The sequence below is a fragment of the Toxotes jaculatrix genome, chromosome 18, assembly GCF_017976425.1.
Source record: "Toxotes jaculatrix isolate fToxJac2 chromosome 18, fToxJac2.pri, whole genome shotgun sequence".
NCBI lineage: Eukaryota > Metazoa > Chordata > Actinopteri > Toxotidae > Toxotes > Toxotes jaculatrix.
Window position 1 is genome coordinate 5403332 of NC_054411.1, and position 23982 is coordinate 5427313.

General features: G+C 42.2%; 5 protein-coding genes across 11 annotated transcripts; 4 read left to right on the forward strand and 1 right to left on the reverse strand.

Annotated features, from left to right (window-relative positions):
* Window positions 1-420: 420 nt before the first annotated feature.
* On the forward strand, window positions 421-2823 carry hsd17b1 (hydroxysteroid (17-beta) dehydrogenase 1). The gene is made up of 6 exons (XM_041062185.1): window positions 421-523; window positions 783-944; window positions 1023-1202; window positions 1369-1462; window positions 1584-1767; window positions 2158-2823. Exons 1-6 carry the CDS (start codon window positions 427-429, stop codon window positions 2311-2313), a joined length of 873 nt encoding a protein of 290 aa, XP_040918119.1. The 5' UTR covers window positions 421-426; the 3' UTR covers window positions 2314-2823.
* Window positions 2824-4209: 1386 nt separating this feature from the next.
* si:ch73-141c7.1 (coenzyme Q-binding protein COQ10 homolog, mitochondrial) lies at window positions 4210-7984 on the forward strand. Of its 2 annotated transcripts, XR_005896330.1 has the most exons (6): window positions 4210-4439; window positions 4828-4980; window positions 5307-5499; window positions 5760-5861; window positions 6414-7274; window positions 7373-7984. XR_005896330.1 is itself a non-coding variant. In XM_041062172.1 (5 exons), the coding sequence occupies exons 1-5, from the start codon at window positions 4210-4212 to the stop codon at window positions 6564-6566; spliced, it is 831 nt and encodes a 276-aa protein (XP_040918106.1). In that variant the 3' UTR covers window positions 6567-7984. The 2 variants fall into 2 exon arrangements, 1 of the variants encoding a protein (XP_040918106.1); XM_041062172.1 differs by having other exon boundaries at window positions 6414-7984.
* A 593-nt stretch (window positions 7985-8577) lies between these two features.
* Window positions 8578-9829, forward strand: LOC121198211 (complement C1q-like protein 2). The gene is made up of 3 exons (XM_041062175.1): window positions 8578-8895; window positions 8997-9131; window positions 9226-9829. The coding sequence occupies exons 1-3, from the start codon at window positions 8592-8594 to the stop codon at window positions 9510-9512; spliced, it is 726 nt and encodes a 241-aa protein (XP_040918109.1). The 5' UTR covers window positions 8578-8591; the 3' UTR covers window positions 9513-9829.
* Window positions 9830-10268: 439 nt separating this feature from the next.
* On the forward strand, window positions 10269-15926 carry LOC121198193. Of its 5 annotated transcripts, XM_041062136.1 has the most exons (10): window positions 10269-10379; window positions 10624-10789; window positions 10900-12417; window positions 12493-12632; window positions 12810-13014; window positions 13115-13219; window positions 13566-13753; window positions 14109-14250; window positions 14325-14765; window positions 15789-15926. In XM_041062136.1, the coding sequence occupies exons 1-10, from the start codon at window positions 10371-10373 to the stop codon at window positions 15854-15856; spliced, it is 2982 nt and encodes a 993-aa protein (XP_040918070.1). In that variant the 5' UTR covers window positions 10269-10370; the 3' UTR covers window positions 15857-15926. The 5 variants fall into 5 exon arrangements, with proteins under 5 accessions (XP_040918070.1, XP_040918069.1, XP_040918073.1 ...); XM_041062135.1 differs by lacking the exon at window positions 15789-15926 and having other exon boundaries at window positions 14325-15123; XM_041062137.1 differs by lacking the exon at window positions 15789-15926 and having other exon boundaries at window positions 10273-10379; window positions 10737-10789; window positions 14325-15123.
* On the reverse strand, window positions 15266-23982 carry mylk5 (myosin, light chain kinase 5). 2 transcript variants are annotated; one of them, XM_041062148.1, is made up of 17 exons: window positions 23847-23982; window positions 22008-22157; window positions 21419-21571; window positions 20978-21160; window positions 20489-20524; window positions 19252-19379; window positions 18991-19144; window positions 18597-18908; window positions 18398-18506; window positions 17733-17936; window positions 17416-17633; window positions 17212-17335; window positions 16546-16698; window positions 16332-16461; window positions 16163-16250; window positions 15890-16030; window positions 15266-15681 (listed from the first exon to the last, which is right to left on the reverse strand). In XM_041062148.1, the coding sequence occupies exons 1-17, from the start codon at window positions 23980-23982 to the stop codon at window positions 15476-15478; spliced, it is 2625 nt and encodes an 874-aa protein (XP_040918082.1). In that variant the 3' UTR covers window positions 15266-15475. The 2 variants fall into 2 exon arrangements, with proteins under 2 accessions (XP_040918082.1, XP_040918083.1); XM_041062149.1 differs by lacking the exon at window positions 23847-23982 and having other exon boundaries at window positions 21419-21575; window positions 22008-22136.

Below are 23982 nucleotides of genomic sequence, written 5' to 3' on the forward strand. Positions count from 1 at the left end.
ACAGGTAGCGTGCATTGTGTACCAGGTGTTTCTGAGCATCGTCACCATTCTTCATTAAGCTTCATTTAACTGCAATAAATAAGGCCATAATCTCTCAGAGCAGTCACAAGAAGTCTGGTATATATACCTCTAAAAAATACATTTAATTTGCACTGTCAACTACAAGTCTTTCCCTCGTCTCAATAGAAAACAAAAAACAAAAAACAAACTATATTAACAAGGACGTGAGAAAAATGGGAGGACTCCAGGTGGCAGATAACTGGCAGATGTTTAGTATTAGCTGGCCTTGTGATAACAAAAGACACGAAAACACTTAGAAGCTTTTTCACATGCCTCCATCCTCCTGCCTGGCTCATTTCAAAGGTGTCTTCCTCACTTCACTCCGGCTGCTCTCTATTGAAGTTCAGTATTGCTGAGCCGGGCTCCATGGACAAGAAGGTGGTGCTGATCACGGGCTGCTCCTCGGGGATTGGCCTCAGCCTGGCTGTGCGGCTGGCCTCTGACCCCAGCAAAGCATTCAAAGGTAACAACAGCTGACATCTACCTAGCATGGTTCTTAATTGTATTTCACTTGCAGTGGGTCAGGGACTGTCCATGTTCAGGACCTTTAAACCCCACTGAGACTCTGTATAGTATGTCATGTGGTGCTATACACTCACCTAGCACTTTATTACGATACTCATACTAATAACATACAATCTGAGACGGCTTTTGTTTTCAGTCCAGTGTGTGTATTCCTTTTCTAAAACAAAACATGTCACAGAGCACTGCTTTCTCTTTAGTCTATGCCACAATGAGGAACCTGGCCAAGAAGGAACGTCTTTTAGAGTGTGTGAAAGGTCTGCACAAGGACACCTTGGACATTCTCCAGATGGATGTGACGGACCGACAGTCCATTCTGGATGCGAGGGACAGGGTTGTGGAGAAACGAGTGGACATTCTGGGTACGCCCTCGTGTTAGTGTGTTTTGATTAGGATTGCAATTTGTGTGTGTTAGTGAGCTTGTCCTCACTACTTTACAGTGTGTAATGCTGGTGTGGGTTTGATGGGGCCGCTGGAGCTGCAGTCCTTGGAGGCGATGAGGCAGATTCTCGAGGTCAACCTCTTAGGTACCATCCAGACCATCCAGGCCTTCCTTCCGGAGATGAAGGCTCAGGGCAAGGGCCGCATCATGGTCACCGGCAGCACTGGTGGGCTTCACGGTGAGACGAGCAAACGCTTGACGAGTCACTGAATGTCAACAGTGTTCCACATGTGCAGCTTCTGTAATGATTTGATAAACATCATGCAAGAAAATCATGTTAAGGTTCGCTGCCATGCATAAAATTGCCAAAATAACCCATCTAGGTTCTTAATGCTCTCTCACAGGTCTCCCTTTTAATGAGGTATACTGTGCCAGTAAATTTGCAATTGAGGGAGCATGTGAGAGTTTGGCTGTCCTCCTGCAACACTTCAATATCCAGTGAGTTTTAAAGTTTGCTGCATCTTTCTCCCTGAGTTTAGAGACTGTTGGGCGTTTTCTGTTTATCAACAGTAATTATTGTTAATTAGAGAGACCATTGACTCGATGATTCATCCCGCAGTGTGAGTCTCATTGAGTGCGGCCCAGTCAACACTGACTTCCTGGTCAACCTGCAGAGGGCGGAGCTTGGACATACGTCTCTCCAACAGGTGGATACCCACACGCTCAGCCTCTATGAAAAATACCTGCAGCACTGCGGCTCAGTTTTCCAAAACGCTGCACAGGACACCGAGGACATTGTAAAGGTATGTTGTACATTTACAGCAGATCATAACTGCATGTGTGAAATGTGGTGATGCTGCTGGCAAGAACATTTCATTTTTTAAAATGCAGTTTAACTAATGTGGGTGTTAAAAGGCTGTCACTGATGACAATATTTGTGTATTTTTCAGTTTAAAAAAATCCCCAGAGTTATGACACTTTCTCTTAAATTAATTAATGTCGGGGTGGAAACAAACAGGGACTACATTAAAATGCTCCTATGAGACACATAAAACAATTCTGGGTGTGTGAGGGAAGTTTAAGAGCTGGTTTATAGGCTATTTAATCCTTTCACACAACACTGAATTAATGCCTCTGGCCCTCTGCGCACATCTACATCTAACTGCTGTGGTGTGTTTGTTGTCATCTCTAAGGTATTTCTAGATGCCATCCAGTCACCCAGCCCTGCATTCAGATACTTCACCAGCGGTGTCGTTCCACCTCTCACCCAACTGAAGATCACAGAACCGGATGGTTCGCAGTACATCCGTGCTATGAGCAAAATCATTTTCTCATCCGAGGAACAATAACTTCAAGCCTCTGCTTCATGTGGAGACTTGGTGTTCCTTTACTTTATGTGCAGTGGTTAATATTTTGCTGCTTTAATTTGGATTACTGGAATAAAGTTGATGCCCTCTGACTCACTGTTGTTGCTCAACTGGAGAGGGCAGTAAGTTCAGGTTTTGTGAGTAGAGTTCACAGAAGGGAGTCACTCTGTGCTTCTATTTTTGTGTCACTTATCGAAACTTACATTCCTTATTTAAAAAAATCTAAAAATAGGCCATTTTCTTTGGTGGAGAAATATTTGATAAGGATTATGTTTTATGTTTTGAGTGACACAACAGATTTTGCATTCCAGACGTGTTCGCACACACAGGGCCTGTAAGAAGCATATTTTCACAGGGATTTTTCTGGACACGCTGTTAAAGTGAAAACACTCTAAGAATGTACTTATGTAATTTGTGATTGGCTATTTTGAGCAAATAGGGACAACTTGCTCCAAGGCATGAAATAAGAAAACAACAGGAGTTTCTCCACTGGTTGCGAAAGCAATGTGCATTTTTTTTTTTTTTTTTTTTTTTTTTTGGTATGAATGAATTTCACTGAACGTTGTTTTTCTTTTCTTCACTTCTTGCCTTAAAATTTTCAATGAGTTCTAATTAATCAGGAAATGCAGAATGTGATTGAAACAGATAAAGCACCTTTTCACCTCATTTTTAAAGGAGAGGAAAAACCCTGTTTGTCTTCAAACAGCTAATTTAGTCTGAAAATGTCCTTTCACCTACAGGCAGATTCTCTCTCTGTTCTCTGGGGGGGATGAGTAAATTTAGTGAATGTCCTGCAAAAACAAATAGAAATAAACAGACAAAAAAGGTGTTAGAAATCTGTGAAAAGTTAAGAAACATCTTTAAAAACTTCCTTGAATTGTTGTAAGTAGGCTGTAAGGAGGACGTTAACCGGCCTCAGTTTCAGACTGAAAGCGCATCAGCTTCCTGTGGAACTTTTGGCTCAGTCTGCAGCTGTTAAGCCCTTGAGTACGTTCTCTTATAACCTGAGACAGGTTATCTTGTCTGTACATTGACTAGTTACGTTTCCGGCCTGTCTTTCATAGGATTAGTTGACGTTCTTAAATCCCTCCCTGATCAAGTGCCCTAATTCCAGTCTGAAGATCCTGAAATGGATTCTGTACTACCAGTTCTGGCAGTATTACCACACAGCCACTTAACACAGCAGCACTTAGAGGTGTCAGCCTCTTAGAGCCTCTCGTATTATGTAGATCAGTATAATGAGAGCTAGGCGAAGGCTGCAGTAAAACGTATTAATATTAAAATCAGTTTTCCTGCTATCACAATTTAAACTATGACCAGTCCATATATTTGAATGCTGATGTTTTATGATGCACGTGTTCCTCCTCTGCGCTGAATATTACTGCAGTTAATCTGAGTGTGGGTGATGACCTTTATTCCAGTGTGGCACCAAAGTCCAGGTTCATCATGTGCACAGCACGCGATGCTTCCTCTGCTCATTGCTCACTCACTAGGTCAAATACATACTATCATGTAGACTTTGGCTTGCTCATAGAAACCTATCAAAAAAAAAATCATTAATGAATAAAAAAAATTAAAAAATCCTGTGTTCTCAACTATCAAAAATTTGCAGTGATTCAATCAGATTCAGTCACAAATTATTAACACCTACACATGTCACTCAAAATAAGGCAACAAATCTGTATTTCCTTTTCATTTATATTTGGGAGTGAAGTATTTAATTAGTTTATCAAGTGAAATAAATCATGGACATACATCCCTTAATGGCCAAGACCTATAATTGATCAGTGTCAACTTTTAAACTTTATCCACCTGTCTTTATCTACCTGTCTCATTGATTGGCTAGCGCCTCCCGTTGCGTCACTACTCTTACTAGTCATGTGGAGCGATCAGTCGGAACAAAGCTGGGTTGTTGTCGCTGCTGCTGCTGCTGCTGCTGCTGTGGTAAAGGATACCGTCGTCTCTCCCAAAGACCCTGTAATAGTTTTTAGAATAAACCTCACGATGACCAACAAAACGACACCTCTCCTCCTCAAGGCGCTGCTGGAAATGTCTGAAGCCCACTCTTCAAAAATTATGCGAGGAAACTCTAAAAGAGCCGATTTCAGGTGAGTTACAATGGGACTTTACCACAGAGGTGCGTACAGGTAGGCGCAGTACCAAGCAAAGTTCAAGTGCACTTGTCTAGATTAATTTTTATTACTCACGCGGTTATCAAAAGGTTGTGTTGTGTAATTTGGATCTTCATGTTAGATCTTAATTTTACTTCATGAGTTTTTTTATTACTCAGTATGGTACATTTACCATACTGTGTTTGAGATTTGAGATTTGAAAGCAACACTCAGCAGACACATGTAAGAGTCGAGGGACTTTTCTGAATCTTGAGGTTCTTTTGATTCTTGCATCCAAAAAAAAAAAAAAAAAAATCTTTCATGTGTGAACTGGTTCTCAGAAATTCAAACAATGTCAATTTTTGATATAATTTCCTCCCCCCAGACACCTGAGCTCCTGTGGGGCCCTGGCAGTGAGGAGGACCAGCCTGCCCCTCTACCCCTCCACCTCCATCAGCATACCCAGCCGCAGCTTTATCAACCTGGCTGTCCCTATCAGCACCCGCAGGATGGAGTACACCGAGTGCAGGACATTAGGGTGAGTGCCAAATTATCGTATTATTTTTTAAAACAACTGAAATAAAAAAGACTGTAACTCATAGAAACATTCAAAATGTTTTGGGCTGCTAGTTTGACAACCTAAGTAATTTGAAGACATCACCTTGTGCTCTGGGAAATTGTGAACAGCATTTTTCACTGTTTTCTGGCAATTTGCAGACAAAATGATTAATTGTTTAACTGAGAAGATTTTGCAGCTTAAAGAAAAATTGAAAATACCTTTTAAGAATTTAACCGAACTCTGTATTAAAATGGCAGCATCATCTTATTGGATTTGCCTTTGCCTTCATGTCACTGTGTGCTTAGGTATACTCCAGAGCAGATGTACAATGTGGTGGCCAGTGTGGACCAGTACCAGCACTTTGTTCCTTGGTGCAAGAAGTCTCGGGTCATGAAGGGACGAAATGGTGACGTCCGGGCAGAGCTTGAAATAGGTTTTCCCCCGATCGTGGAGCGCTACACCTCTGAGGTCACGGTCGTCCCAAATCACCAAGTCAGAGTAAGTCAGTGTCTTGTAGATCTAGCAGGTGTATTAGCAAGACACATATTATGCGTGAAAACTGTGAAAATATTTAGAGAAGTTGAAGCATTTTCTTAGTGACATTAGTACGGTGGCAGTTTTTTCTCAACCAGCGTGAGCAGATGTTAGAGGAGCTGCAGCTTTCACATTGGCATCAGCTGTAGTGGCTGTAGTGTAGTGGTATGCTCACTGCCTTTCAGCAATCAGAGGTAAATTAAGGGTCATTTGTTTTGAAACAGGCTGTGTGCACTGATGGATCCCTCTTCAGCCACCTTGAAACAATATGGAGGTTTGCCCCTGGAGCCAAAGACCTACCAGACTCCTGCAAAGTGGATTTTTATGTAAGTGTGTAAAATAAAATGAATATCTTGGGGGGAGTAACATTCTGCAATGAAAAATGAAAAATGCAAACAATAACAATAACAGCAGTGACCATGAATCCATGAAATTAACAAACCCACTGATAAAAAAGAGCAATTTGCCAATGGGACCTTGGAGATCAGATCACATGCTTAAGCAGAGACTAATTTTAAGACTCTGTGTCTGTACTGTAGTGAATGGATTACCAAATGAAAGGAAGTGTTTAGTAAAATCTCATTATGTTCTAACTTTAGTGTGTGAGTAGCAGGCTGGTGTCCCCAGAGGCCTGAAATACCTGTCAGGGCAGGGAACAGAGTTAAAGAGCCGCTGTCAGGAGTTTAGCCTTAATGTTCAACACTAGCTCAGATTACCTCAGAGGAACTGTTCAGATTTCAGTAGAACCTGTTAAATACAGGAAGCTGTGGGACTGATTATGGTTGATGGTTTGTATTTTAAGTTACAGCTGAATTAACCAAGAGCCTTGCAAACAGGTAGCTAACATATGTGTCCTCCTCCTCCTGTATCCTCTGTAGGTGTCATTTGAGTTCAAGTCTCTTCTGCACTCTCAGCTGGCGAGTGTGTTCTTTGACGAAGTGGTTAAGCAGATGGTCAGTGCCTTTGAATCACGGGCCGCAGCACTTTACAGGACCCAGCAGGATGTGTTTTTGAGGAGGCGGTCGACATGAGGTGACCCCTCTGACCTCCCCTCAGTCCACTTGGACCTTTAACCAAACCCCGCCAGCCTGCCGCTCTTACCTGCTATCAACTTCTCTCACACAGGAGACTGGATCTTCTTTTTGCACTCACTCATATCTTATTCATATCTTATTTTTGAGTTGAGTTGACATGCACAGGAAATACACTTAAAACTTATTTATTTATAAACCACAAGCTAATGTATTTACTTTCTTGTACATACATATTTATTTTACAGATAGGAATAAATGCATTGTTTAAAATTATGATTTTGAACACAAATGTTTTCTTTGTAAAACTGTGGGATAATGTACGGCCAAGAGTCTGCTCAGTGCTGAAACATCTAAAAGGGTTAAGAGCTTTTTCTTGTCCAGCATTTTTTCTGTCAGTGGAATTAAAAAGCTCTTGTAATCAGGTACACTTATGTCCAAGCATCATTTATGGCATATTTTTAATGCACTTTTTTTATGCAAACAGCATAAATGCCCTTTTTCTTATTTGCTATGGACCCCAACAATTGGGCAAGACAAGACTCAAGCGAATATTTCCATTGTTGTGGATTTTGTCTGAAACTGATTCTTCCTTGTTGTGTGGAGAAAAGTATGTTCCTCCATGAACAGAAGTGTAAACACAGTACCAATGACTTGAGGCTGCAGAATGTACTTTCCTCCCAACCAGGGCCTTGTTTCAGAAAGCAGGTTCAACAAACTCTTACTCTAACCTTGAACTCTGAATTGACTAAACTTGAAATGGGGAAACACTGGTGGGTTTTTTTTTTTTTTTTTTTTGGTGCCAGCACAGCTGATCAGAGTTAGCTCAGCCAACTCTGAGTATGTTCACTCTGAGTTAAGTGCCTGTCTAGTGAATGAAAAAGATGCCACCAATGCAGCAGTGAGTTAATACTACTTCATTTTATTCAGTGCTAGAATCTGACGGCATGTTGCGTTTTAATTTTTAAATATATTTATTCATTTGTAACCTGATGGGGACAAAGCCTGGCGGCAGCAGATGAAGTTAGACAGATAAGACATCCATTTGTAGACCTATTATTGTAACCCCATAGCCTGATTGACTTTTGTGATTTGCAGTTGAAGACACTTCTAGGTTAAAAGTGTATTTAAATAATTAATTAAATATATATGATATGATAACTATGATAGGAATGCTCCATAAGTGCGACCAATAATTATGTGAGAAATAGGCAGGCCTATTCTTTGATCAGTATCTTGTGTGAACTGATCTGACTTGTCTTTGTTAAGCTTTGCTGTTGTTCTGCTGTATGTCTTCTGTATTAGTGTGTAAGTTTATCGAGAAAGAAAAAACTGTCAGATTCCTTGCTTGTGTTCGCATGCTTGGGCAATAAAGCTGCTTCTGATAGAAAATAAAGTTGTAGCCATGACAGTAGACAAAGCTTCAAATATGCATGTTGCTGCAAAGAAGCTACAAACTCTACAACGTTGATGCTTCACACACATCTTCAACCTGGCAGCACAGACCACCACCATGGCACCCTGACTCAGGGGGTTTGGCTGGGTGGGGAGAGTGTGGGAGCCGTCCCCTCTCCCAGCATGCACCACCATCATGCATGTATAAATGGCACGCTGACTCGGGAGGGTTGGAAATTGTAATCAGTTCATACTTGAGTCCAAGTCCTGGTGTTCCTGATATATCACATTCACAAAAGTGGGACTTGGGGTCACGGTGACATTGACCTTTGACCTTTGGCTGGCAAAATTTAATGACCACAAAGAATGTTTTAATGACTATTAACAATAATCATCAAGATAGCCTTGAATAATGGAAACCTTATGGAAAACCATGCTTGTCTTTGTAAACCTTGTGTTACAATGAGCTTTAAATCAACAAAGTGATCATTATCAATCACTTGTTGCACATTTGTGTGTTTTCCCAACTCTGTCAACTACTGCCCTCAATAAAGAGAGCAAGGCGGGGTGTTTTTTCAGAAACTGGCATGTCCGGTTTTGCACAATATCAGAAAAAGTATAAAAGGGGACATGGAGCCGAGAAAGACTGCATATGGGCTGGGATTCAAAACCACAAGGATGAAGACGATTGCAGTCCTGATTCTTGCGTTCAGCTGCTGTCTATGTGAAGTGCAAGTTAATGAAAACAATGACAGAGTCCATCAGTGCAAAGGATCAGCCGGCTGCTGTGAGATCTACTCCCTCACTTCCATAACCCAAAACCTGGGAGCAGTGGAAGAGAAAATCACAAACATGGCAGAAAAAATAACACTCCTGGAGAGCAAGTTGCAAAACGCGGAAAAAGAAGTCCTTGAACTACGGAGCCTTACTGCAGGTAACACAGAGCAAATGCCTTTCTCTGACAATAATGGGATATACTTCCTCATTGTATGAATTCTTACCACTGATGTGTTTGTGGTAATTTGATTTTCTCAGGCACGCCTCAGGTGGCCTTTTCTGCAGCTCTCAGGGACTCTGGCTCTGGAAACATTGGACCTTTCACCACTGCTACCACACTGCAGTACAAGAGGGTCTTCTCAAACACTGGAAATAGTTACAATCCCTCAACAGGTAGTGTATGCCAGAGAGAGAAAGAGGTGGAGAGAGAGAGAGGAGAGAGAACTCCTGAAATTGAAATAATCTTCCATTGTTCTTACTTTGGCAGGCATTTTCACCGCAATGGTCAAAGGAATGTACTTCTTCCGATTCACAATGTTCAACAACTTCAATCCTGCTCCCAACTCTGTTGTGAGCCTCAAGAAGAACAGTCAACTCCTGACATCTGTCTGGGACACCTCAGGGTCTGACATCAACGACACGGGCAGTAACGCTGTGGTCATCCCCCTCGAGGTGGGGGACAATGTGTATGTAGAGCTCCAGGCAAACAGGATGGTCTATGATGATGCTATGAACTACAACACCTTCAGTGGTTTTCTGCTCTTCACTATGTAATTTAAACTGTTTCAGATCTGCATGGCTCTTCATACTTTTGCAGTGACAGAAATATATCACTTTATTCTGGTATCTTGGAAAATGGAGTCTGTGACACTGCCATGTATGTGTTTACCTGTGAACAGTAAATTAGGAGACATTTTCTTTCCGCTGTATTAATCACATGTGTATCATACTAAATACCAAGCTTTAATGTGCAATGTCTGTATGTGTAAATGTATAAATGACACTGGGGCCAGGGGGCCGGCTGGATATCCACTACAAGGGACAGCTGATAAAAAATAATGTGTTTGAAAAAAAAAAATATTGCAACATGATTCTTATAACCACAATACTTAAATTATCATAAAAAAAAAAAGCAAAACCTTTTTTCCTCTGGGTCTCAGGAGGAGTTAATATTTTGATTGCACACAAAAACGATATAACTGACAAAAAAAGATGATAAAAAATAATATACAAATAAAATAAAAAATAACACTGGTGCCTGTGAGCTGTGTGTTACCTTTGACTAGGTTATAAGTTATTGACGTGTGCTGCAATTCAAACTGTTTTTAACTGATTTTAAACGACAATTATCCGAGATTTATGACAAATTTTTAAAAGCCAACACGATTTAACACAGGCGGTCTGGTGGACAACCGGCTCAGCTGTTAAGGGGCCTTCAATTTTTGTTTTGCGCTTGCGTAGTCAGCTGCAATTGTTACGTAGTACTTGGAGATGACTCGCGCGCATGCGCCTGCGGAGGTCCGCCATTTTGTCTGCAGCTAGGTACTCTTGGTCTACTTGAGCTTGTTGGAAGCATCAACTTTTAAAAGAAATTAATTAAGCGATTTTGGGCGATGAACGCTTCGAAACATCATGGTCAAAGTAAGTGTCTATAAACTATCAGAGGCTCATAAGAGCTGGAGTTGTCAGTGTTAGCTTCGCTTTTGGGTTTTGATTTACTAAACTGTTGGCACGTAGCTAGGTGGAGAAAACAACAAAGGCAACCAACATTGCCTTATGTTTAAAATGCTGTTGCTGAAATGCTGTTCCGTGTTCTGCTTATTCTAGTAAAATAGTAAAAAGTGTCTTAAAATTGTAAAGTAGAAGTTATGTTGCTGTTTTACAGGCCCACCCATCAATAGTTCAGGCAGGGGGCCGGCTCGAAATACTGTCCTCAAATCTCAACCAGACATTATTTCGCTGCCTTCTGTGTCCCAAATTAAAATTAACTACCAACAGGAGGATCCAGAGGCACATGGATGCCCATATCAGCAATGCTTTGCGTGTTCAAGGTAATGTACTTACCATAGCTATAGAGCTGACACACATTTATTGTTTAATGGTGATGTTGCAGGTGTTTTTTGTTGTTCCTGTTGTCTGAAGCTGCTCTGGCCCCTTGCAGGCAACATCATTTGCAGATGCAACCAGCCGTGCAGGCCAACGGGTCATTATCATTGCCCGTACTGTGAAAAAACAATTCTACGCAAAGAAAATATGGAAACTCACATGCACGGATGCCAAAGTAAAACCTCCCCACCACTGACATTGGCACCACCCTTAGGACCATTATCAGCATCACAGCCATGCATTCCTGTTTCCCAGGAGGTTTCAAGGCTCCCGTGTCCTCCCACAACGTCAGCAGCACCCCCTTCACCTCCTACAACATCAAAAGTACCTCTTTTTCCACCTGCATCATCAACACCGCCCCCTTCTCCACCTGAGACTCATCCAACCCACCTTGATCAGCCGGAGGAGCCTATGGTGTCTAATGCATCAGTAGTCGATCAAGACCATTGTTACACGCTTCCATTCCCAGTTTCTCACCACTCCCCTGAAGTGTTAGCGTTATCAAGCGATATTCCTTCAGCTTCACAACCAGAGGCCTCGAGCACAGACACCTGTTCACCTGAGGCTTCAGATGAGGCTGGTGCAACGTCTCATGACACAATGAACCTGCCATCATACGGTGTCAGAAGTTTAAAGTTGGCGCGGTGCCCTCACTGCTCGCTTCGTCTTTACAAGAAAAACCTGGGTGCCCATATACAGAGGAAGCACGCAGGGCTAAAGGATATCACTGCTGCTTCACACCTAAAAAACATATGTGTTGATGAAACACGCGGAGTATTTGCCGTTCAAAAAGTTGCTCATGGGTTCTCTGTGCCGATACATGTGCAGCGTAAAACATGGGGAAACCATCATCAGGTGAAGTGTGGCTTGGAGGAATGTCACAAGTATCAGTTGCTTGCAAAACAGAGTGGGCTAATCTACAGTCTGTGTGAGCACATTCGATCACTGGATTACTGCAGCAAGATTGCTCACGAGGAGTTTCTTAACCCAGAGGTTCTGGAGGAATTGGTCTCTCTGCGTATTGTTGAAGAATCTATGATGGAAACCTGCAAATCGAGGCAAAAAGCAGCAGAGAAAGACCATGTGCCTTTTTCTGTGTTAGTGGATTTAGGAGGTTCCACTCATCAACTTTGTCTCTCTGTTCATGAGCCCAGAATTCGTAGCTTCTCCTGCTTTGGCAGAGTTATAGTCACTTATAACTTGAAAAAACACTCCTGGCATTGCCCCTGCACAAACCCTCGCAAATCATGTCCACATAAAAGCATCGGTAAATGGCACGTATTCCAAACCAGGAAAGATCTGCTGCCCGCATCAACTCAAGAGACATCTCACTCTCACAGTTATCGTGCGACCACAGAGCTGGACAGAAGTGTGAGATACACTTATGCAGAGAAGAAAATACCAGCAACTCTTCCTGGAGACGCCACAGCTCCAAGATCTCTGACAGATTACCCTGTTTGTTTGATTCCTACCGAAGAAACGTGCAAGCTCTGTCCAGGCCATCCCAGATTGGAAGAGGGTTTGCTCATCACAGACAAAGCTACGATTGTCAGCATGAGCGGGATGAAACAAAGTAAGTAAAACGCTTAATTCACTGACCATAACCTGCTGATTTGATGTCCTAATTTTATTCTCCCACGCGTTGCAGACATTTCAACTTATAATAGGAGATGCCCTGAATGTCACATGGACTATCGGTACCAGGAGTGGCGAGATGGTGTCCACAACTTCAATGATCATGTTATTCTGACTCTGGAGCTTTGTCTCTATATGCGGCACGGCCTGCTGGTGTGTATATAGTAATGTCAGGACTCTTAAAGGACTGTTAGAGGAACTAAACAGTTGTGAAGGTTCATATTTATCAAACTTGCATGAGCACATATACAATATATTCTGATCTAACTTATAAAATAAACATATGTAATTATTTATTGATCTGTTTTTCGGTGTGTGTTTGTTTTACAGAGCCATATGTCAGTGTCCAGAATGATTAGTTGCTTAGAAAGTTTTCGGGGTCAAAAGTTTCCTGCAGTCAGTGTTATTTTCCAAGCATATTGTCACTTTGAGGCACTGAACAACACAGAGTACAGTTACTCCTGCGTAAAATGTGGCTTCTTCCCTGCTGTTATAATTATGGACATCCACAGAAACAGAGTCCCCAAACTGGAGGGTAAGTTTTATGAGCAAATGAAGGGACAAGAGGTTAGACTATGCTTTTTTTTCAAATTGATGATGGTTTATGTGATTGTCCAATTTGTTTGTGAATGTAGTGAGTGAGCTGAAAACACCCCCTGAAGATTTTGATGGACTACACAACGTAGAGGACTTCTGGGACTCTGTACATTTGGAAATGATTAGCCGAGGCTTTTTTCCCAGTAAGCACAGAGTTAAATCCTAATGTATGTCTGAATGTCTGCATATTGTGCTTAACCGCCAGTTGAACATCAAAGATGACATTCACTGCATAGATAATTCTTTAACAATAAATTGTGGTCAGGTCAGAAAACCATGCAATGCCGTCCTGTCAGTGGCTTTCAGAACATAAAAAGTAATGCAGACAGTATATTTTGCTGTAGGAGATTTAATTTTATTTTTCACAAGTGACTAAAGCCAAACAGTACAAAGCACATCTTGAATTCAACTTATTGACCTATTTATTTCTCTTCTTAGTTTTAAATAAAATAATTGCTTAGCAATGACCTTGTCCCTGTTGTTTTTTAGGCTCCTCCACAAATCCATTTGTGGTTCGTCCATGTTATGAAAACTGGGCTCCTTGGATTGGGAAGGAAACCCGCAAATCTGACCATGTCCTCAACACTGAATTCAAAAAGATGCTGACGTCCGAAACTGAGGGAGAACTGAGCAGTGTAACTGCAGACCTTCTTTGCGAGGAGTTACTAAAGCAAAATGTTGGTTCTTTATTTAGATAGCCCATATTTGTTTGGCCTATTTTTTCTCATTTTTTAAAGCCAGAAAAGAAACTAAAAACCCTGAATTATGTTGAAATTGAGTTAGATAAGGTCCTATATTATTGTCATAATAAAATATCTATCCTCACACTTACAGGGAACATGAAGGAAAAAAAGTTTTTTGTAAAATAAGTTTTGTATTGGTGCAGGGAAGGGTTGGACTGTACCGACAGTTACAGCATGAGCATACTTTCCCTCTTCCTGTGAATGCCTCGGGTCCTCTCAGAGAGCGCTGCTAAGAATAACAATTGATTCTTGAACTTCAGCTTAACGCTCATGTTTGATGTGTCCCCAGGAAGCAACTCTTCAAAGTCTGTGCAAAAGTTGCAGTGTTGAAACGAGTGGATCGCGTACAGATCTGGTGATTCGGCTGAGGGAGAAACTGATGAATCAGCAGACCTATGCCGAAGCATATGAGTCTATTTGGGGTGCTTCTGGTAAGTATGAATTAAATATGACTTTGAAAATAATGAATAAAAATCAAATTTACAAGATTTTTCCCCCTCCACAGGTGGATGGTCTGTAGTTGCATGCCCCCATGGCATTGTTTACAGTCTGAAATTCAACCTGCAGACAGAAAGTCCAAGAGATTTCGCTGATCTTCTTTTGTCATGGAAACATTTCCCAAATGTGTGTCTGTATGACTCTGCACACGGTTTGGCAACGCACACAAATTCACGAGTCCCTGACAACCACCCATTTCACCCACATGAAGGAAAACCAGCAGCCCCGACAAAGGAGAACTTGGCCAAAGCAGTTCGTCGAAAACTGAAGGTGTCCCTGCAGTGGCTCAGAGAAAAACGTGAGCGTCCAGAGGAAGACGGACATCCGAGAACTGGATCAAGGCACCGTTATGCGTTACATGACAAGCTCCATCAGAGCAACACAAAAGACCCACATGATGCGCTGCGAAGGGTCGATCTGGTACCTGAACTCCAGCACTGTATAAAAAGTAAGGCTGTAAAACACCTGTTTGCCGACATGAGAAAAAACAATTATTTCCTCAACCGCATGACACCATCCACACACATGTTCGTGATGAGAAACCTGATCGAGCACAGGAACACGATTTGTAACACAGAGCTTCTGGAAACTTAACACTAAAAAGTTCAACAAAAACAGTGATGTTCAAGTTTTATGTCAGTATTGTGAAAATACCACAACATGAAGCCTGTGTAGGTTTACATACGGAAAATTGGTTCAAACAAATCTTTTTATATTGTTAGTGTGTTCCTGTAACAGTTTGCACACTTTTTGCACACCTCACAATTTTGTGACGCTTATACACTGTTCCTCAATCGATTTATAGAGAACATTTTATGTTTATTCCTGTTCAAATCTTTTTCAGGTTGATTTTTTTTACCTGACATAGTTGAAACTTGTGTCAGGTAAAATTTTTCATGGTTTTAGCAGAAACAACGTTGTGTAAGACAGCGTATAACCATATCCCAGTCCCATGAAGAAATGATCTTTATATATGCTTGTAGCTCTGTAACAATATTCTTCTGTTCATACAGTTTGTACAGTAATACATGTATTATATATTTCAACCACAGTACAGGATGGACAGTTTGGTCCCCATTTGTATTAAAGCAAGAATGTACAATCAAGCTTAAGGTACTCCCTCAGTCCTGTAAATAAGCCTACATTGATATAATGAAGCTACTCTTGAACAGTGAGGTTTGCTGAGCAGCATGTCTCCCCATGGTCATTGGTGGCTCTACAGGTGTAAACATTGGTGTCCTTGGTGCCAACTTTGGCGAGGACCAGGGTACAGTGGCCGTCCTCCTCATACTCAATCTGCACTGAGGATGACTCCACTATAGGCTCCTTCCCACACAGCCACACCACCTCTGGGTCAGGGTATCCTGCCAAGATAGAGGAGAGGGGTTAGACGGATCTTTTTTATTGTTCTGTAATTTTACTAGATTAAAAATTAAGTTAGTTTTTTTGCTTTGAAATTTTGTGACTTTAGGGGGTCAAGCAAGTCAAGTCTCCAAGTGGTCAACAAAACACCCTTTGATGTTCTGTTGGAGCTCTTGAATGAAGGCCTCAGGACACAAAGTCTGTGTGTACCTGTGAGGTGACAGGAGAGACGGGCATTGGATCCCTGAGTTACCGTCTGGTCCTCCAGGCTCTGGGTGAACTGGGGTGGGCCCTGCATCTTGCGCTCCAGAGACTGCAGTGCATGCTCTGCTTCTGGGCTAAGGGGTGACTCTGGGACAGAGAGAGGGAGAAAGTTTATGAAAGGGGGGAGGGGGACGCTTGGTCACATGGTGATTTATATAGACAGGCTAGACAAGGAAACTACAATGGTGAGGAAGAAGATAATAAAATTGTGTGTCTTACCTCCTCCAGGGCTGGTAGGAGATCCAGAGCTGTCGCTTTTGGAAAGCAAAGCCATTCTCTTCAGGGCAAGCATGGCCTTACCTGCTTTCTGTAAGAAAAACATTGAAAAGGTTGGTGGCAGGCCTCAAACTAAAAAAGTCCATAAGAAAAATGTGGTCAGATGTGTTACCTTCCACTTCTGCCTGGCTAGAAACCTCTTCATCTTCTCCTTGGACAGACTCTTGGTGGTGGCCAGATCTTCAGAGTCAGATGCTGCCATCCATGGGTGGGCAAGTGCCTCTTTGCAGGACATCCTCTGCCTAAGAAGCCCATAGAGGGTTATCGCGGGTGAAGTGAATATGGTATGTGGTGCCTGTGCATTAGCGGTATGTTTATTATTTCACCTGGTGTCCTTGTTGAGCAGGGAGCTGATGAAACTTTTGGCCTCATCTGTTATCTCGTCAAAGCTGTCCTCGTCAAACTCCCACTGGGCGGCTGTGACTAAGGCCAGGGTCTCTGCATCGCTGTTGCCCTGGAATGGAGACTCACCACTCAGTCTGAAACCCAAAGAAACAAATAGAGGCAGCAGTATCAGTATAATGACTGTTGCAGCCTGTATCCACTAGGTGGCATTAAAAGTCTAAAATTCATCCATTGTTATGACTGTTACTACCAGCACAGTCCAGTCAGCCTGTGATGTTCTGATTCATTACTACATTGTCATTATTATTGTTATTTTTAAAAATATGGGCTGTAGCCTCTTTAAGGTTTCATGTGGAGTTATGTCTTGGCTGGGCACAGTAACCAGCAGAGACTCCATGAGCTTTAGAGGTGCGGGTGGGTGGATGTTGTTAGCTTTGATCAGAGCCAAGCTAGCTGTTTCGTCCTGTCTCCAGTCTTTGTGCTAAGCAAACAGACTTCTGCCTGTAGCTGTATATTCTTTGTACAGACATGAATGATACTGATCTTTCCGTCTCACTCTCAGCGAAAAAGTGAATCGGTGTGATTCCCAAAATGTCAAACTATTACTTTAATATAGAAAGTGCCACTGGAGTGACAGATTGACTCACAGTATGTAGCAGATGACCCCAATGCTCCACATGTCAGTGGCCAAACACACTGGCTCATAGTTGATCACTTCCGGTGCCACAAACTCTGGAGTCCCATGCATCACCTTCAGAGGCGTGTCGCCATCTGTTAAACATCAAGTACGTAATTGGATATTGAGACATACCATCACATACATAGACAAATACTAAGAGAGTTTAATTTACCAAGGCTCCTGGCTAATCCGAAGTCAATGATCTTTAAGGAGGTGCCAGTGGTGTCAACACACACAATGTTTTCAGGTTTGAGGTCCAGATGTATAATGTTTTGTTGATGCATGAAGTTAATCCCCTGCAGGATCTGCTGCATGTAGCGCACACTGGCAGACTCTGTGTGCTCAAAGCTGTCATCCACAATACGTTCGAACAGTTCCCCTCCTGCGATGCTGCAGACAGACAAACCACGGTGACAGCACACTGTTGTTGTATTTCTTTGTGTACACCCAGAATTTGCAGTTGGTACAGGATTTTGTCATGATACTCACAACTCCATGACCATGACCATCTCCGGCTTGTGATCATAGGCCGCCAGACACTGAACCAGTTTAGGGTGGTGGAGGTAGTTCATCAGCTCTATCTCCTTGCGAGCGGCCTCCCTCTCCTTGGCACGTCGGCCTTTGTAGAACTTCCCGGCACACACGCGTCCTGTCTCTTTGTGGGTTAGCTTGAACACCAGGCCAAACGCTCCCCTGATGAAGAGACGCGTTTAGTCATTTTTTATCTCTCAGCCTTAAGAGAGGAAATGTGACTGATGTCGTGTGATCATAGATCTTGAAAACTGTGATCATGCAGTGAAGTGAGCCCTTCACAGTGTCAGTTTCCAGACTTACAGATAGACGCATCATTAACTGCCAGAAAAGTAATAAAAAGTAGTATGCCTTCGTCTGTCAGTCAAGTGACATTTCATTGCCATACTTCTTGGCATACATTTGTTGGCTTGTTAGAACAGACCCATGTCTCTACATGCATGTGTCTTAATCCTCCCTCTCCCTCACTTGGCACTTGACTTACCCTCTTCCACAGAACTGATGTAATTAAAAATGCCTCTCTTTCACATGTCAGGCTTGCTTGTTGATTCCAAATTGTGAAGAAAGAGCCCTTCTTTGCTACTTGAAAAACGTGTTTGGCATTTGACGTGATAAATACTCACATTCCCAATTTCTCCTGCAAATTGTAATGATCTGTGACCTTGTGTGAAGAGTCAATAGTGACACAGGTATAGGCTTGAGGGGCCTCGTCTTCTCGCAGCTGGTCTGAATCTGTGCACACAGACACAATATCTGTAATAGAAGCCTCATTATATTTGCATATATTTTCAAATGTGGGAGGTATAACCCATACCACCTTACCTTTCTGCTCCATCCTAACCACTGGTGACACTGGTCCTGGCTCGCTTGTTCCCACTGTGTTGTAGGCCCTGACTCTGAAGCAGTACTCCTCCTGCGGTTGCAGCCCAGAGCGCACTCTGTAAGAAGTACTCTTACACTGGGAAGTGAGTTGGCTCCAATCCCCAGGCTCAGCACGGCCTTGCTCCTTTACCTCAATCACATAACCCAGGACGGCACTGCCACCGTCGTAGCAGGGGCCCGACCAGGACAACACAAGGCTGGAGGCAGAGACGCAGGAGATCACAGGAGAGGAGACGGGAGGCTGTGGCCTCTCTGGTGGGAGGATGACGAATAAAGTGTTCAAGTAAGTGTTTCACAGGGTCCTGAAACTGTAGAAAGTGCGTTGTCATCTTACCTATTACAGAAAGGGTGAGTGTGTGTTGTGCTGAGCTCTTGCGGTCCCTCACTACAATAGTGTAGCGACCTGTATGCTGTGGTTTAGCCTCTGCTATGACCAGTGTGCTGCTCTGATCGGTACTTTCCGTCCACAGCTCTGGACCATCCACTATCTGCAGATATAAAACATGTGAAGAAAAAAAGTTGGAGGGGGGAATAATGAGAAACAGTGGCGATAAATCAAGTGGATATTTGTAAACTAGCCTTTAAATTACAACACCTGCTCTTTGTCTCTGATCCAACAGGACACTACAGGAGGGCTGCCGGTGAAAAAGCAGGACAGGCGGGCAGTCTGTCCCACCTTCACTTTGAGGTGCTGTGGAGGCTTTTCAAAATGTAATGTCGGACCTGCGAAGCCAAAACACAGTGAGTGATTTGACTCAAAGTCTTCCTGCTCATTGTAGCGTCTGGCTAAATTCCTAAAACGTGACACTGAAAGGAAACTATCCAGTGTGGTGTGTGAGTTCAAGATAAAGACAGAGAGACGTAGAAAAAGTCTGGTGGTGGGATCTGTGGTTTGTACTGCACTGTAATACAGGGTGTGTATTATTTCCCCTGAGACCCTTATTGTTGTAGCAGTGTAGCACAGCAGACCAAGTGTCCTAAGTGGAAACAAAACACAAAACACAGATGACCTACACCACACACAAGTACAACCAGTCCTTGTGTAATCAAATGTGTTAAACAATGCTAAACTAGATTTGTCCTTTGAAGGCACCTATGCATCCCGGTTCTGTTTCACACACTTAGGACTATTTACTTAGACAAATATCCTTAAAGGAAGCAAACAGAACGTATACAGTCATACACCGTAGCGTATCCTATAGTTATATAATGTTAACATGTTTTTGCATTAGGCTACAAAATTCCATATATGACCTGAAGTTAATATCATGTCTGACGCTGTCAGTATTCAAATATTTTGGCATCAGGATGCTGAATTTGACTGAACAATCTGATACAATTTTGTTATGCTTAAATGGCTTTAGTATCCATAGTCTACCTTCTTCACACAGCCAGTTACTGCATCAATTTTATCAAATTTAATCCATTAAAAAACATTGCTCTTTGCTGGAAGAGTATGATAATATATCCTGTGCACTAGTAAAAGACATTCAGACCTTATAATGCTTTTATTAGTTTAGCCTACACCCTAAGGTAAAATTTCCCAGTATATAGGAGCACAATAGTTTAGAGCCTGACAGCATTATGGTAAGGACAAAGGTTAAACACAAAGGTGTAGCTCCGGGGCAAACCACAACAGCACACACACATATACACACACAAAACAGACTCTAATGAATAAGTTACATTAACATGAACAAGCCAAATCAGACAGTGAACAAACAGGAGTAGAAAGGTGAGTGGATGACAGAAAGACAGGTGCATTTCTCTGTCACTTGGCAGAGACAGCGAGCGAGGAGAGAAAAAAATGGTCGAACGTGTGCGTTTCTCACCTTTCCCCGAGTTGACTCTCTTCTTTGGGATGACTTCTGCAGGGACAGATGAAGTGCAGGTAGGTTTTAGTAGGGGAGTTTAGAGGTGTGGCTTTATTCTGTCTATGGCTATCAGTTTACAGACTCAGCCAGTTTTACTGTACTGTGCCCTGTACACTTCCCTACATGGTGCTCACTTGGGACTGAGATGTTTCAGTGGGTGTATCAGAGGGCTATATTGTTGTGGAAGTCCTACATAATTCCTGTTCGGCATACATGTTGCCTGACAGCCAATCACGCAAGGACTGGAAATGATGCGTTTCCTTCTCATTTTACAAATACAACATGGATATCCGCAAGAAGTTAAAACAATGGTAAAGAGGCCTAGACATTTTCCTGCTGCATCAAAACATGTAAATTAGTCAAAACAGAGGCTGCAACCTATGTACTGCTATGAGCAACAATCAGTTTCTTTGTGCATTTTTGTGATATTAGTCATTATGTGATTACCTCTTGGAGATGAGACTGGGCTCTGCTTATCAGACCCTGTAGGGGAGGTACAAACAGATCCTCTGAACTCCTTTAGCTCATCTTTGGGAGACTGAGCCGACCTTCCGTTTTCAATAATGCTCTCGGATGCAGAAGTGGGGATCTTTGGGAAATGATTCTGCACACCACAGATAGTTTCAAAGTCTGGGATGGTCGTGAATGAGAGAAAAAGGAGAAGAGGTTGCATCAGGCGTGAAACTGGCTTGCTTGTGCTTACTGCGTTCTGTCGCATTGAAAGAAGGAACCCCAAATAACAACTTGCAAGAAGCATAGTTTATAATTAGCAGTAAAATGTGTTAACTAATTTTCTGCTAATTGAACTTGTGAGAAACTGAAAGAAGATGTCTGCATCAATCGCCTCTGATGTCCATGAGAGCAGTCGCAATGCAGTGTCTTCCTCACCTCTGACGAACACAGCAGCGCAGCAGGACGTCTTCCCTGCAGTGTTTTCTGCAAAGCAGGTGTAGGCACCAGCGTCCTCCGGCAGGCACTCCCTCACCGCAAAACTCACCTCCCTGCCATTGAAAAAAGGTTTCCCAAAGCGGGCCACTTCACCTGCCCATAGAAGCAAACAGTGGTTGCATGGCTGGGCATTGTTCAAATCCACTCTGTGTTTTATAATTACAATCAAAATCCTAATATCTATGAACAGGGAAAATATGTCTGAACTAAAATGTGTAGAAAGCGAGGGAAAAGACATCTGAATTGTTTAACCATGAAAACATGGCATCTTTTGTTTTACCCACTTTAAGTTTTGTATAGTTTCAATGTGCTGGAACAAGCATGGGCATTGGTTAGTGATAGTGGTCAGAAAAAAACCTCACAAGTTGTTAATTAAATTTGCATCCAATAGATAGCATTTTAAAACAAATCAAATTAACAGGAATTTATAAACACAGCTGTGTTTACTTTCAGTTACTGGATTTCTGCCCCGGGGTACGCTGGGTCAACATTTGACCCCAAGCAAACATTGAGAATAATCTCTGCTCACCATTGTGCAACCATGAAACTTTGATAGGCTGACTGCCGGAGAGAACACCGCGTAGGATGATGTCATTTCCTTCGTCCACGCAGCAGTCCTTCAGGGGCTCTATGAAGGCGGGTGGATCCAGACGTTTGCAAGAGGAGAGGCTGAGAGGCCCTGCACATGGAGAACGGGTGGAAGGAGGTGAGGAGCCAACCCAGAAGGAAAGAGCAACACAACTCGAGACTGTTTGCTTCACTTAACTACATTTATTGAGTCTAATTAAAGCCTAATATTACAAAAATGTATCTAGGGTTGTCATTTTCAGTCTTTGTTATGTCATTTTGGCTAAAAAGGTCATTTTACTGTATGTTTGACATTAATCCACTCACTAAACCACTGTATTGTCATATAGATCACACAGATGTGCAGTAATACGTGCTCTGCAGTAATAAGTGCTAAACATATGAAATGGTTTTTAAGTCTGATCCTCTGTCCTCTCATCTAACATCACAGTTCACAGTTGTTTTATTCTTCTTTTCCTCCCTTGTTAAATGTGACTCGTGAATTTAGGTCACTCCCAGAAAACCCACACACATTTGTTTTATGCCCTGATATAAAACACATATACAATCATGCTGACAGGATCATGCTTTTTAATTAGTTTACTGTGTTTTTTTTTTTTTTGTTTTCTTTTGTTTTAAAGTCTCCTGGCACTGCATTTTACAAAATATGAAATGTAGTAGACACAGGCAAGTATTCCTACGAAATCCCCTCCCCCTGAATCAGTAAAGTTTCCTAAATCAGAAGCACAGTAGCACCACAGGCTGACATTACATGGTGTCAGCAGGATCATTCATTGCCATTGCAGAGGCCCATCATGTGTAGGAAAGTACCTTAAATAAATGCTGTGTAAAAATGGGACCAAATCTGATATGTGGGTTCAAGTCATGTACAATAAACTAGTTATGGTTTAACAAAACGGGTGTTGTACCAGTAACCTTTAGCCAGTGTTTACAATGCTGATTTATTCACGGTACAGCCTGATGTCTTGAGCATGGGCATTAGATGTTGCTTAGTACACAGACACACTGAGAGTTGAATTTTAACACGTCTTTCACATGTTGACTCTTTTTTTTTGGATCCCACACAGAACAAGGAACTTTTATTAGCAGGTCAGGAACGTCAGTAACAGGTTTCTCTGGAAACCTTCTACTGCTTTAAAACACTTTGGGCTAGCTCAGAAACACACTGTGTCCAAGTTAATATCAGTCCGTTTTTGTCAGTTCCTGAAATTGTGACTTGTACAAGGTTGTCATCTAACAGACACGTTAGATAACATTAGATTTAGTTGTCCAGAAGATTACACAGAGCTGTTTTATGTTGTCACATTTTCACAGTAAAAGCCGCAGCTCCTGTTTATATTAGTAGAAACTGCAAAAAAAGAGAAGTTGCATGTTTTCAAATGTTCATAGGAAATTAAATTAATTAAAAACCAACTAAGCCTTGAGAACACAGGAAATTTGATGTTCTGTGTGGGTTGATGTAAAAGTGAAAGGTCCCCAATGCAATAAACAGTCAGATAAGTGGACATTTAAACACCGGATGTTAATGTTTCTCTGGTAAATAATTTGTTTTTACACCTGGAGAAAATGAAAATGAAAGACTTTCTCTCTTTCTTTCTTTTTTTTGTTTTTTTGCATCACACCAAACAGTTCTCAAGAAGCATGTTCAGGCTCTGTCCAAACAATTACGTTAATAACGTGGTAAATGTCACCAGTTGAACTCTTTCCAACACAAACATAGAACCTTAAATTATTCATTCACCCTCTTTCTCTCTCTCTCTCTCTCTCATGCAGCCCTTACCTGTGTCAGTGCGCTTGTCTGAGGCCCTGGTGTCAACAGTTCCTGGCCCATTCCCTGGTGCAGATGCTGCACGCGGTGACTTGATCTGCATCCTGAAGGTTGACACATAACGCTGTTTGCCACCGTCACCATTCAT